This window comes from Eublepharis macularius, chromosome 4 (genome assembly GCF_028583425.1).
Source record: "Eublepharis macularius isolate TG4126 chromosome 4, MPM_Emac_v1.0, whole genome shotgun sequence".
NCBI classification, from domain to species: Eukaryota; Metazoa; Chordata; class Lepidosauria; order Squamata; family Eublepharidae; genus Eublepharis; species Eublepharis macularius.
In genome coordinates this window covers 128,359,506-128,372,731 of record NC_072793.1, presented here as the reverse complement: position 1 = coordinate 128,372,731, position 13,226 = coordinate 128,359,506, and the positions used below count along the sequence as shown (strand labels likewise).

General features: G+C 41.9%; 1 protein-coding gene across 2 annotated transcripts in view; it reads right to left on the bottom strand.

Annotated features, from left to right (window-relative positions):
• The window catches only part of SRGAP3 (SLIT-ROBO Rho GTPase activating protein 3), a 268,972-nt gene that overhangs the window by 53,602 nt on the left and 202,144 nt on the right, over positions 1 to 13,226 (bottom strand). For both annotated transcript variants that reach the window (XM_054976158.1, XM_054976157.1), the window contains exons 7-9: positions 8,748 to 8,969; positions 8,248 to 8,349; positions 7,535 to 7,732 (exon numbers count right to left, since the gene is read on the bottom strand). In XM_054976158.1, coding sequence (XP_054832133.1) covers positions 7,535 to 7,732; positions 8,248 to 8,349; positions 8,748 to 8,969 — 522 coding nt within the window. The remainder of the gene's footprint in view (positions 1 to 7,534; positions 7,733 to 8,247; positions 8,350 to 8,747; positions 8,970 to 13,226) is intronic.

Sequence of the window (13,226 nt, the reverse complement as noted above, 5' to 3'; positions counted from 1 at the left end):
ACCTCTCTCTCTCTCTCTCTCTCTCTCTCTCTCTCTCTCTCTCATACACACGCACATGAGGGCACACACATGTGTGTGCACACACAAACATGGCTGAACCAAAGATGCCTTTTTTATTGGGGTGTTTAATTTTTTTACAATTTGAGTATCAGTCTTGCTGATCTTATTAGGCCAGAAACCTTTGAGTTAAGCCATGTGGCTTGAGGTCAGGGCCTGAGATCACAAAGACCACCAAAGACAACCGTTCAAAGAAAGCTTTCTTTTGTCAAGATTCTGGGAATAGCCTCAATAAGCAAAGAAGCCTTTTCCTACAAAAGGAACTATTTTTGTGCAAATAGTGATAAAGCAAGAGAATTCCCACTGTATGAGGTCTGCTGGTTCGGCTGATTAGAAGTTTCTGCTGCACTGGTGGAACTGTTTGGACCATAGCTTTTTATTTTCACATTGCCTCACCATCAATAACAGCACCCCAAAGGCAAATAATTTCACAGATGAGAAGGAAGATTTAGAGAAAGAGGGAGGAAACAGGGAAACTCAAAAAGTGAACCTTAACACTGTGAAAAGCAAATTACAGAAAGCCTTCTAAATTAACTGCTATCTTCTGTATTTGAGGGGTCAAAGCATGAGCTGCAGATCAGTAAGTCCCAAGTTCAACTGTTACATCTGCCAGAACTGAACACATCTGCCAGAAAGAACTTTACAGAGAACTTGCAGAACCCCTGTCCATCATCTTCAAGGCCTCCTGGAGGGCTGGGGATGTGCCACAAGATTGAAGAAGAGTAAATGTTATCCCAATCTTTAAGAAGGGGAGGAAGGATGACCCGGGAAACTACAGGCTGGTCAGTCTGACTTCTGTTGCTGGGAAGATATTAAAACAGATTTTAAAGGGATCAATCTGTAAGCATCTGAAGGACCACTCAGTGATCCGGGGAAGTCAGCATGGTTTTGTTCCTAACAGATCTTGCCAGACCAACCTGGTTTCCTTCTTTGATCGAGTGACCAGCTTACTGGATCGGGGGAACTCTGTTGACGTGATTTATCTGGATTTCAGTAAAGCTTTTGATAAGGTCCCCCATGACATTCTAATGGGCAAACTGGAAGACCGTGGAGTAGACTATTGGACAGTTCGGTGGATAGGGAACTGGTTGGAGGACCGCACTCAAAGAGTGGTGGTCAGCGGCATTTCATCAGATTGGAGGGAGGTGTCCAGTGGGGTGCCGCAAGGCTCGGTTTTGGGCCCGGTACTTTTCAATATTTTTATCAATGATCTGGATGAAGGAGTGGAAGGGCTGCTCATTAAATTTGCTGATGATACCAAATTGGGAGTGGTAGCAAACACCCAAGAATATAGAATTAAAATTCAACAAGACCTGAATACTGGAGAAGTGGGCAGCTGTGAATAGGATGCAATTCAACAAAGACAAGTGCACAGTATTACATCTGGGCCACAAAAATGGGAAGCACAAATACTGGATGGGGGATACACTTCTGGGCAATAGTATATGTGAAAGGGATCTTGGGGTAAGAGTGGACTGTAAACTGAATATGAGCAGTCAGTTTGATGCGGTGGCAAAAAAGGCTAATTCAATCCTGGGTTGTATCAAAGGGGCCATAGCATCGAAATCGCAGGAGGTCATAGCCCCTCTCTATACTGCCTTGGTCAGGCCACACCTGGAGTATTGTGTGCAGTTCTGGAGGCCTCACTTCAAAAAGGATGTGGACAAAATTGAGAGGGTGCAGAGGAGAGCAACAAGAATGATCAGGGGTCTGGAGACTGAGCCCTACGAGGAAAGGCTGAGGGCCTTGGGAATGTTTAGTTTGGAGAAGAGGAGGTTGAGGGGGGACATGATTGCTCTCTTTAAATATTTGAAAGGCTGTCATTTGGAGGAGAGCAAAGAGCTGTTCCAGTTGGCAGCAGAGGGTAGGACGCGAAGCAATGGACTAAAACTACATGCACAAAGGTACCCGCTGGATATTAGGAAAAACTTTTTCACGGTCAGAGTAGTTCAAAAGTGGAATCAGCTGCCTAGGGAGGTGGTGAGCTCCCCTTCACTAGCAGTTTTCAAGAAGAGGCTGGATGAATACTTGTCAGAGATGCTTTAGGCTGATCCTGCACTGGGCAGGGGGTTGGACTAGATGGTCTGTATGGCCCCTTCCAACTCTATGATTCTATGATTCTAACGCACTAGCAAGTTCTCTTAGCCTCAGTCTTTCCCCAGGCTATCTGAAATATGAAAATAATAAGGATCTACCTTACAGGGCTGCTAAAAAGGTTTGAATTCCTGAAATCGCTATTTGAAATGCAAAGCAGAATAAGCACTGACATATGGACATGAATGTAACAATGGAGATGACTAACTACTAAAAATGACACTAATGCCAAGAGTTAAAGACATGTTTATAGAACTTCACATAATTTACCAAACATATTTCCTGTATTAGTGCCACAAAACAAAACAGTATGTCCCTCTTTCTTTTAACAGGCCTTGGTGTAGGAGAAGTTCCTAATGGCTTGCATGTGTTTTAAAATAAATTTTAATGACTTCCATGACACTGGGTCTCCATTCCAAACTGAAGGGGGAGGGGGAGAGATCAACATTTCCAGATGAGAGAAATTAACATCACTCTCTCAAAATGACCAGTCATAAATGACTGAATTTCTTATTGTGATATGAACACTTCTTTGTGCATTTCAGTAAAAATTAAGACACCTAGTCTTGAAAAAATGGCAAACCGTTTTTTAAAATAATTCTTTCACTGGTTTATTAGTTGTTAATAAGGGATAAATTTACATATTTTATTTATTTTCTTCACTTATACCTCAACTTTCTCCTCAATGGGACCCAAAGCAACTTACATTGTTCTCATCTCCTCCATTTTATCCTCACAACAACCCTGTATGGTATTTTATGTTGGGAGTGTGATTGGTCCAAAATCACCCAGCAAGATTGCATGGCAGACTGGGGATTTGATCCTGGGTCTTGCATATCCTAGTCTGACACTCTTAATTACTACATCATGTTGGCTATTAAATTTTTTAAAATGCTGACAATTTAATTACCCATGATCTAAAGCATGAGGACAGTTTACAGAGTACTCAGGACTTTAAAGGCCTCTCTTGACCTATGATGATGATGATGATAATATTGTCCATCCTCTGAGGTTCTCCCCCCCTCCATTTCATTCATAAATTAATTATGCAATAATTATGCCTAATGGCTAGTGTCATGGCCCAGTCTGAGAGTGAGGTCTCCTCTGGAGGAGAGGAGCCTCGTGTAGCCAGCCAGGACTCCTCAGGAGAAGAGGAGCCCTGTGTAGCCAGCCCTAGCCCTGATTCAGCAGAAGCCAGCAATCAGGAGCAACAGCTGCTGGCTGATCAAGGCTCACAGCTAGCAGCTGAGACACCAGCACCCTCTAGCCCCAATACCACAGGGGAAGCTCAGCCAGGGACTTCTACAGGTGCAGCGCAGCCAAGAGCCTCCACCCCCCCAGGCTCACCCACGCCCAAGGAACGCCGCAGGCAGCGCCAGAGACTGGAACTGCAGGAGAGACGGCGCAGTGCTCGCCTCTTGAGCCAACGCCAGCTGCTGGAGAGTGATGATGAGTAGTGTCAGGATGGAGCCCCAGCAGCTGGCTGAAAACCACGCCTGGCTATAAGAGCCAGTCTGGAGGAACTGCCGGGCGTGGAAGCAGCGTGTCTATTGCCTGCAACCACTCCGTGTTCTGTGAACCTTGCCCGTGCCTGTGCCTGCTTTTGGACCTGACACTACCGGTAAATGACCTTGGATTGCACCTGACCTTGCTCTTGGACTCTGGACTCACTCCTGGCGTTATCTTGTGCTCTGACCACCGGTTTGACCTGGCTTTTGCTCTTGGAACTCCCCTCAGACTCTGCCATTAAGGTTTGGACTTGAACCACCCTGCTGGGGCTGGCCCAGCCCGTGACAGCTAGGGTTGCCCAGCCATGCCTGGGAACTGGCAAGAGCTTGAAGGCAGGGGTTTGGGGGCATGGCATCACATGTAACATGACATTGCTTCTGGGGGAAAAAACTGAGAATGATGTCAGGTCACTCTAGGAATTGTTGGAAACTCTATGGTTTTACCTAGAATACTAGAGCGATGTGATGGCATTTCCAGAGCTAACAAAGAAAAGAAGTCTTGAACTGTATGTAAATGAATGATATTGATCACAGAGACTGGTGCAAAGTATGAAACATAATATGATAAGCGTATAGACGTACAATATGCAGAGCAATGGTGTATACTGAACAAAACAATTAAAATAACTGATGATCTGCCAGCTAATTAATTCTGGTTCAGCGTCTTCTTCAGAATTGTTTTCATTTGCAGTCTGACTATATTGGTGTTGTGGTAGATTAATTACATCAGCCAATTATGGAGGAAAATAGAATATATGAAACAAAAACAATAAGAATTCAGAAAGTTTCAAAAATCCACCTGTCCAAATGATGTCTATATGCTTATCGTATTAATATGGTATCTATGTCTGCATGTTTCACACATTGAGTAACTTCCTGTGATCAATATTATTCATTTACATACTATTCTGGAATTTTTTTCTTTGTCACCTCTGGTGCTGAGTACCTAGTTTTTTAAGAGGTGTGCTCCCCCTCTTTTTCCGTTCACTTCCAGGTTTTCCCCAGAAGTGACATAACATTATCTGCAACACCAGTGTTTTAAAAAAAACCTTTCTCCCAATGCCATTCAGAGCAGCGGTGGGCAACAGAAGTTTCTAGCAGGAGGCCTTCCACCGTAACAGGAGGCTTGGCAACCCTACTAATGGTTGGGAAACGAACTGGCTCAGGGTTATTCTTACTAGAGCTTACAGGAACCGAGGCCTCTTCCATCCAAGTATGTAGCCAGTACCCTACACCAGTGGACAGAAAGAAAAGCTGCTGAAATAGTAGAACATTTGGCAAACAGCAGCCTTTATGAATATGGCTGTGTGCAGGGCTTTTTTTCTGGGAAAAGAGGTGGTGGAACTCAGGTCTGCACAATGTCACTTTGGGTCAGCTGGAACAAGGGGAGAGTTTTTTAAAGTTTAATTCGCCCTTGGCAAAAATGGTCACATGGCCGGTGGCCCCACCCCCTGATCTCCAGACAGGGGAGATCACCCTCCGCACCAGGCCAGGCGCAGAAGGCGATCTAAACTCCCCTCTGTCTGGAGAACAGGGGGCGGGGCCACCGGCCATGTGACCATTTTCAAGAGGTGCCGGAACTCCGTTCCACCGCGTTTCTGCTGGAAAAAAACCCTGGCTGTGTGTAAATACTGCATAAGCAATCTGTGCTTGACTTTTATAAGTAGAAGGTCCTTAGCCTTTACCAAATTAGTTCTAAAAATCAAAAACATTCTTAGAAAGGCTAAAAACTGGTAGGAGAAAATTACTGTTTGAATGGTCGGAAAAATTAAAGTTCTCTGTGACATTCTAGCTATCAAAGGATTATATCATATGGATCATGAACAAAAGCTTTTTTTGTTTTTATTATGACTCTTTTTTTATACTGCAGGAAAGGTCTCAACATTCAGTTTTAGTGAATCATGAAAATATTATGTTGTAGGCAAGGGAGGGACACAAGACACTTCTGGCAGATGAAATCCTCTACATAAAAGTGTCAAGAAAAAAGGACTAAAACTAGTAAGCTTGCTTTACATTGTAAAGAATTATATTACCTAGTTAGAATTCTATATGCCCTGAGATCCACAGAACTATTGAGGAAATATACAGATACAACAATAAAAACCAAAAAAGCACGCCCAAGACGGAAAAAAATTCAACCATGAAAGGTAGTGAAAATGTAAATACAATATTTCATAAAAGTTATACGTTACTATACAAAAGTTAAGCGTTTCAATACAACATCCTAAGGACACACAAAAATAAGGCAGTGTACATGTATGTCAAATGAATTCCAACATAGTCCAGAGGAAAACAAGGCAGTATTGCCGAAAAGATAGTTCGTCCAACTGCAATCAATGAGCTTCCCAAATACGCGTGATGAAATTAAATACGCTGTGCACCAAGGGGCAAACACCTATGAAGCTGCTGCAAGGCGAGGCTTGAGCTGCTGCGAGAGGAAGGGCAACGAGCGTCAGCCGGCCACAAAATTCCTTTTTCTCGTTTCAGACTGAGGGTCCTTCTTCAGGCCACCATATATCACAAAATCAAGTCAACAATTCATTTTCCAACAAGTCATATGCCATATATGCCATCCACGGACTTGATTTTGTGATATATGGTGGCCTGAAGAAGGACCCTCAGTCTGAAACGAGAAAAAGGAATTTTGTGGCCGGCTGACGCTCGTTGCCCTTCCTCTCGCAGCAGCTCAAGCCTCGCCTTGCAGCAGCTTCATAGGTGTTTGCCCCTTGGTGCACAGCGTATTTAATTTCATCACGCGTATTTGGGAAGCTCATTGATTGCAGTTGGACGAACTATCTTTTCGGCAATACTGCCTTGTTTTCCTCTGGACTATGTTGGAATTCATTTGACATACATGTACACTGCCTTATTTTTGTGTGTCCTTAGGATGTTGTATTGAAACGCTTAACTTTTGTATAGTAACGTATAACCTTTATGAAATATTGTATTTACATTTTCACTACCTTTCATGGTTGAATTTTTTTCCGTCTTGGGCGTGCTTTTTTGGTTTTTGTTGTTGTACTTGTTGGAAGCTTAATACCCCCCCCCCTTCTGTGTTGGTGAAATATACAAATAAGCAGAAAGACTTTTTCCTTTTATTTCTTAATATCAATGTCCGTCTCCTCCTCACCTCCCTTTCTTATTGGACTGGAACATGACTGCTACGTTTTTGGACCTTGGTCTAGAAAGACCAAAAGTTGCTGCAAAAGACATCTAAGTTGGAAACAGAGACTCCCTAGATCCCTGCAGGGAATGTTAGGTTGGCTTGCCAATTGCATGACGTCCACGTTCTTCAAATGGCCCTTTCAACATTCATTTTTACAGGGAACAGTACTTGACAAGAGGCTTCTTTATCTCATCATGGGGAAGAGTTCCTCTTCCATAAAATAGTTTAGGCAAGTAGCCGTGTTGGTCTGTGGTAGGACAGTAGGATTTTAGTCCAGTGGTACCTTAGAGACTAACAAGATTTTCAGAGAGTTAGCTTTCAAGAGTCAGAACTCCCTTCTCGTGTCCCATGTCTGAAGAAAGGATCTCTGACTCTCAAAAGCTTACACTCTGAAATCTTGTTGGTCTCTAAGGTGCCACTGGACTAAAATCCTGCTGTCCTCCAAAAGAGGGTTACAACTACATCTCAGAGAATCAGACATACCCTACATCTTCCGGAGACCCAAGAGAGTATATTAAAAACTTGCTGTGCCCTTTCTTGATGCCAGACTGCAGGTACATGCTACTGTCGTAAGGCCATAAACGGGGTCCTTGGGTCTGTACTATCAAACATAGGTGGTGAGAAAACCCTTGCTTCTGCGGATACGGTCTCCTCAATTAGTATTTTTAACAAGACTGCAATCAGTATACAGGCAGAAGAGTATCCTCACAGTAAAATAGAACATTTCCGTCTCCTGCTGGTTGGCCCTCCTCTTGGCAATATTTATTTTGCTCATGTAAGTCTCTGAAGCAGCTGATTTGATCGACTCGGTGGAGCGACTATGCTGGAAGGCATCTGAGACGTCAAAATCTTCCACAGTCAGCATGTCTTGTAATGTCTGCATAGTGGCATCCAGCGTTTTGCGCACCTGCAGATATTGAAGGTACAGAAGATTGTATATCAAAGTGAAAGATTCAAAGTTTAATCATAACAACTGCATCGCTTTAGATATACTGCCTCTTTTTTTTGCACTGAAAGATAAGGTGCTTTAAAAAGCTGCATATCCATGCTCCAAGATATTTATCAGAAAGGTGCTGAAACATTTGTAGCTGTCATTCCAGTGGAGAAATGTAGCACCTGACTTGGAAAGACAATAGGAAGCAATTTTGAGCAGTTTTCAACTGGCACAGGCTCTGACTCATTATCTGACCACACTCTAAAAACAGAAGATATAAGCACTTTTTTTTCATAATGTCAAGGATACAGCTCTGGCCCTCCTGCAGAACAGATTCCGTATCTACGAGCCAGATGACACAAGTGAGGATTCGTTCTCATTCTCTCTCTGTATGCACTGATTTCTAAGTCAGCAGGTACCAAGTCAATAGCACAGCAAAGTAGATAAAGTTTGTTTACATAAAGATCAAAGACAAGTACAGCTCTCACCTCTTCATTCTCTATTTTGAGTGTGGCAAGTCTAGACTGCAGTTGATGATATCGCATGAGCAACTCTGTCTGAACCGGCTGCTGGGCGCTCACCTGACATACCTAAAGCAGCAACAAAATTGAAGAGAAGAAACTTTATGAATCTGATGTGTTGGGGATTCTTCCACCTTCCCCATTTCTTGCTATTTCTCCTGACGATTTGGAAATCTAAACTAAGACATACAGAATATAACATTTGAGAGTGGCTTGGGATGTTGCCATGCTGCCAAACAACTTCATTTCAGCGATGACTAGAAACTTAAGATCAGAAAATTAACAAATATAAGTTAGCTAAATCAGCAAAGAACATGTGTCTCCATTGTTAAGAAAACAAATTCAACATCATAAAATACCCATCCCACTGATAAAAACGGGACTGCAGTGGGGAAGCATTACACCTGCAGGACACCCAGAACCACCGTGCATATGCTCGGCTGGATCTATTTTCACTGTCCTGATACCTCATCTCCCATGTGTGGCTGGTACTCAAACTTCAGAGGAGGGCAGAAGACTTGGTTGCACATATCCATGACTGTGTGTTTGTCACTCCGTGCATCCAGATTGTCTACGGCGTTCTCAATTATGTCCAGGCCTTCATGACGTGAGGTCTCAAGATTATATTCAGCAGATAGGTATGTTCTGAATGTCCGTGCTAGGCTTGCATGGAATCCCAGATCACAACACTACAGAGAGAAATAGACGTGAATTCACTAGTTAGCTCGAGATACTGAAGTATTTTCTTTAACTCTGAAGAAATTCAACAATGTGTACTTATTGAGGGAACTGGAATCATTAAGTTATTACCATAATTTCCAAAGCTGCAATATAAACATATAAACTAGCCGTGCAGAAAACCAAGTCACAGGCCTTGCCCCCTGAGGTTTACCATCCAGGTGAGACGAGACACACAAGAGCAGGGAGTAGTGTACACACAACGTAAACTTTTCTATGACTAAATACAGGATGCCTTCTGAATGTCAGGATATAAGAGCTGGAGAGGCTCTTTATTTTTCATCTATGCCATACAGTTTGTCTCTTGCCTGAAAATCAGAAGGAAGAATTTTGAAGGCGAAGCCTGTTGATCAATAGGGAGGGAAAGAATGGAAAAGGTATTTTGTTTTTCCCTTCCTGTTGCAGATCCCATAATATTTGGATGTATCAACTATTGAATCCATGACCAGCCCAAGACATTGTTTGTTTTTTTTATGGTTGGCTGATTTATACTATACTTTTATTTTTGTCATTTTTTGCCACTTTGGCTCCCTTCATGGAGAATAGTGGGATATAAATATTTTTTTAAACATGCACAATGTGGTAAGGACCAAATTTTCTGTTGTATCTATGCACTTCGGAAGACCTTCATGACCACACAAGAGAGCCTGAAAACTCACACAGAAGGCTACAGTTGAAATTTCAATAGCACCAACTTTGTAACAAGATTTCACTGACGTTCTAGCATTCTCGTCCAATTCAGTTCCACTCAGTTCTAATCTAAGAATTAGCTTCCCAAAACTTTACATTATTCATTAATTACTCAGGCTTGGATAGTCCTTTCTCACATGCACCAGTACATATATATAATCAGCTGTGTCTTAATCAAAGAAATGCCATCATCTAAGTAATCTACAACCAATTTCTAAATAAAACATGTAGAATTAATTCCCACTAATCTCAATGGAACATATCCCCATGCAAGTTTAAAATTATGTTCTTCATCAATAAACGGACTTTAAATGTAAACTGTAATTCAAAACAAGTTCCTATTAGTTCCTATTAGCATAAACTCTTATCATAGTATAGGAGATGCCCCCATTAAATTCCTCTTGGTCTCTAATGACAGAGCACTTTCTCATGCATAATAAGTGACTCTTGCCAATTCACCTTGGGGAAAATCTAAACTTAATTGATGTTAACAGAAACCTAATTTCTGAGCCCCACCCCCAACCAAAAGAAAGCAACTGTGCTCAGACACAGCTTTCCAAGATCTCTCTCTCTCTCTCTCTCTCTCTCTCTCTCTCTCTCTCTCTCTCTCTCTCTCTCTCTCTCTCTCAGTATAATGAAGTTCAATTTAATCAAGAGCAGAAGAGTGATTGTTCATAGCCTGCTAGGAATCATTTTTATAGTTTCTACCCCCAGCCCCCAAATATTACCAAGTTGCCAATGTACTGATGAGTTCCCAGTCTAAGAGTATGTGTGTCCACACATTCAACTTCTTAAGAATATGGATGTCAACTTGAAACAGTACCAGTGTAAGTTGGGACTGAGTTAGGTGTAGGGTAGAAGAAAAAACATTGCTCAAATTGGGGGGGGGGGGGATCCAAAGATTTTGCACCAGAAAGAAAACTCTAAAAAGAATATACTGAAATATAATAAAGAGAGGCAAGAAAGGACTGCACTGAACTATCTAAGAACAGGTGAGATTATCTAATTTGAGTTATACTTTAACTTTATTTCTTCATGTGTATAATGCTACTGAGCTTTATATTACTACAGATTCCCAACTAGGCTGTTTGCCTGAAGAGAGGAGAAAAGAGGTACAGAAAAGAAGAGCTGTACATAATAATTTGGGGCTGTTTTAAACTTGCTTAAAGTGGTTATGTTTATTGAAATTTTATTGAAAATGTTTTAATGTTCATTTATATTATTTTATATGTTTTTCTCCCCACTGGGGTCTAAAAGCAGCTTAGAACATCATTCTCCTTTCCTGTTTTATATTCACAACCACCACTGTGTGACTTACCAGTGGGTGAGAATGACTGGCCTAAACTCACCCAGCAAACTTACACAGCAGAGTGAGGATTCTAACCTAGATAAGTTCCACAGATCCTAATCTAACCAACAGATCATGCTGGCTGCCTGACTTCTGGAAAGCAATGCCCAAATTAAGATTAGGGGCACAAGGAAGAGCAAAAAGATTTAATTCTTCTTCCCTGGGTTTAATTCTTCTACCCCTGCCTATCAAAAACTATCATCACCACTTGCCATGGAAGGAAGGACAGGTTCCCATAGTGTTTTTCCCTAAAAAGGCTAATAGGATATGAGAAGGTAGAGGGAATGATAGGCAAAAGCCTGGAGGGGGCTATTAAATCCGATATCTCCCCTACCAGCATAATCCTAGTCAAAATTCGTAATTGAACTTTAAAGGACACTTGGAGAGCCACAGTAAGATTTCAGTCTAGTGACATCTTAAAGACCAACAAAAATTTCAGGGTATACACTTTCAAGAGTCAAATCTCTCCTCTTTTCCCTTCTTGGAGAGCTACTAATTTTACCTTTAAAGGACACTAGGAGATCTGTGGTCTCTGTCTCATCTGGTTTGACCCTGAAGTTAGCATTTCTTTCGGCCATGATAGATAGGCTCAAGGGCATTGCAGCCACTACTCCACAACAAGAGAGATTTGTCAAAAAGCTAATGGCCCTTACTGATAGGAATGACCCGAGCTCAAGAGGAGCACCAACGGAGCTGTATCAAGAAGCAAATGGCCTTATGCAGTGCCAGCCTCTCTTGTTTGGAATTGTAATATTTGCCTTTCTCTCACACAGGCACAGAAAGATGCTGCAGTATATCTTAAAATAAACAACCTATAATAAGAACAGATAAGGAGGGAAATCTGCTGAGCCAGGTCCCATGCAGAAATAAAAAACACCTTTCACGTTCTGCTGCAGTTAAAAAATGGATGCTATTGAATTATTCTTATCCTATTAGAGAAGCCCCATCAAAATACAAAATTACATTATGAAGTGATGATCAGGAAAGGTTAAGAAGTTGTGCTGACATATGAATAAAGCAGCAGCAGTAGAAATTTTATTGCTGCCTTAGCAATAGCCAGGAATAACTAGGGAATTTAACAATCTATCAAACTATTCTGCAAGAAAGGAAGACACTGGAGTCCACAATCAGCTCTGTTTCTCTCTTTTTTGCAGATAAGAGCACTCATTTTATTAGCAGCAAACATGGCTACCAAGTCATCCAGAAGAGGTTTCTCTAATGTTTGAGTCTGACCAGTACAAAAGTGCCAAGGTTAGGATTAGCCCTGAAGAGACATCTTGGCCTACATCTTGGCCTTCAGGGTCAGCAAGTTCCAAGTGTCAGATCCTAACTGAAGAATAAAGTGATTCAGGTAGTTTTCAATGATATGTAAGCTATGCATGCCTGTAAGGGCTGAAAGTTTGTTCATAGTACATTTTTGATTGTTAATACACATATACAAAAGAAAAGGAATGTGCCTCAGAGTCAAATGGGTATAGCGTAGCTCAGCACCTCAGTAAAATACCTGAAGTGATAGTTCTTGGTCCCCTTGGTCCTCATACAAGAAGATCCACAAGATTCCTGATCCAAGAAATTCAGCCTTCCATCCTTCCAAGGTTGGTAAAATGAGTACCCAGTTTCCTGGGGGTAAAGTATAGATGACTGGGGAAGGCAATGGCAAACCACCCCGTAACAAACGTCTCAGCCCCAGCTCCCCAGCTGTATTATGGGGATAATAATAACACTAACTTGTTCACCGCTCTGGGTGGGGCACTAATCTGTCTAGAAGCACGGTTATCATCATCATCATTATGCTGACCTTTGGTAAAATCTATAACAACTGCACATATATGTTGTTTTGATAGCTGCAAAGTTAGCCTGTAATAGCTTTTTAGAACTGGTCCACGCAGAGGGCAATTAAGGTATTTGCTGAAAAACCCACTCTTTTCCAAAGAGTTCAGAGCAGTCGAATGGCTAGGAGCCAGTCAACCACAAAGTGTGATTCACAGCCTCCTCCAGTTTCCTTAAATACTTGAGCTTCATTATTATAGCAGTTGGGAGACTTTATTTCCAATATGCTCAGATTCGGGGGAGGGGGGGAAGGGGGGAAGAACGGCCAGATTGGGGCTGAATCACATTCACATGGGAGCAATAGTAGATGTTTAGACAGACAGTGTAAAAAGTAGGTGTG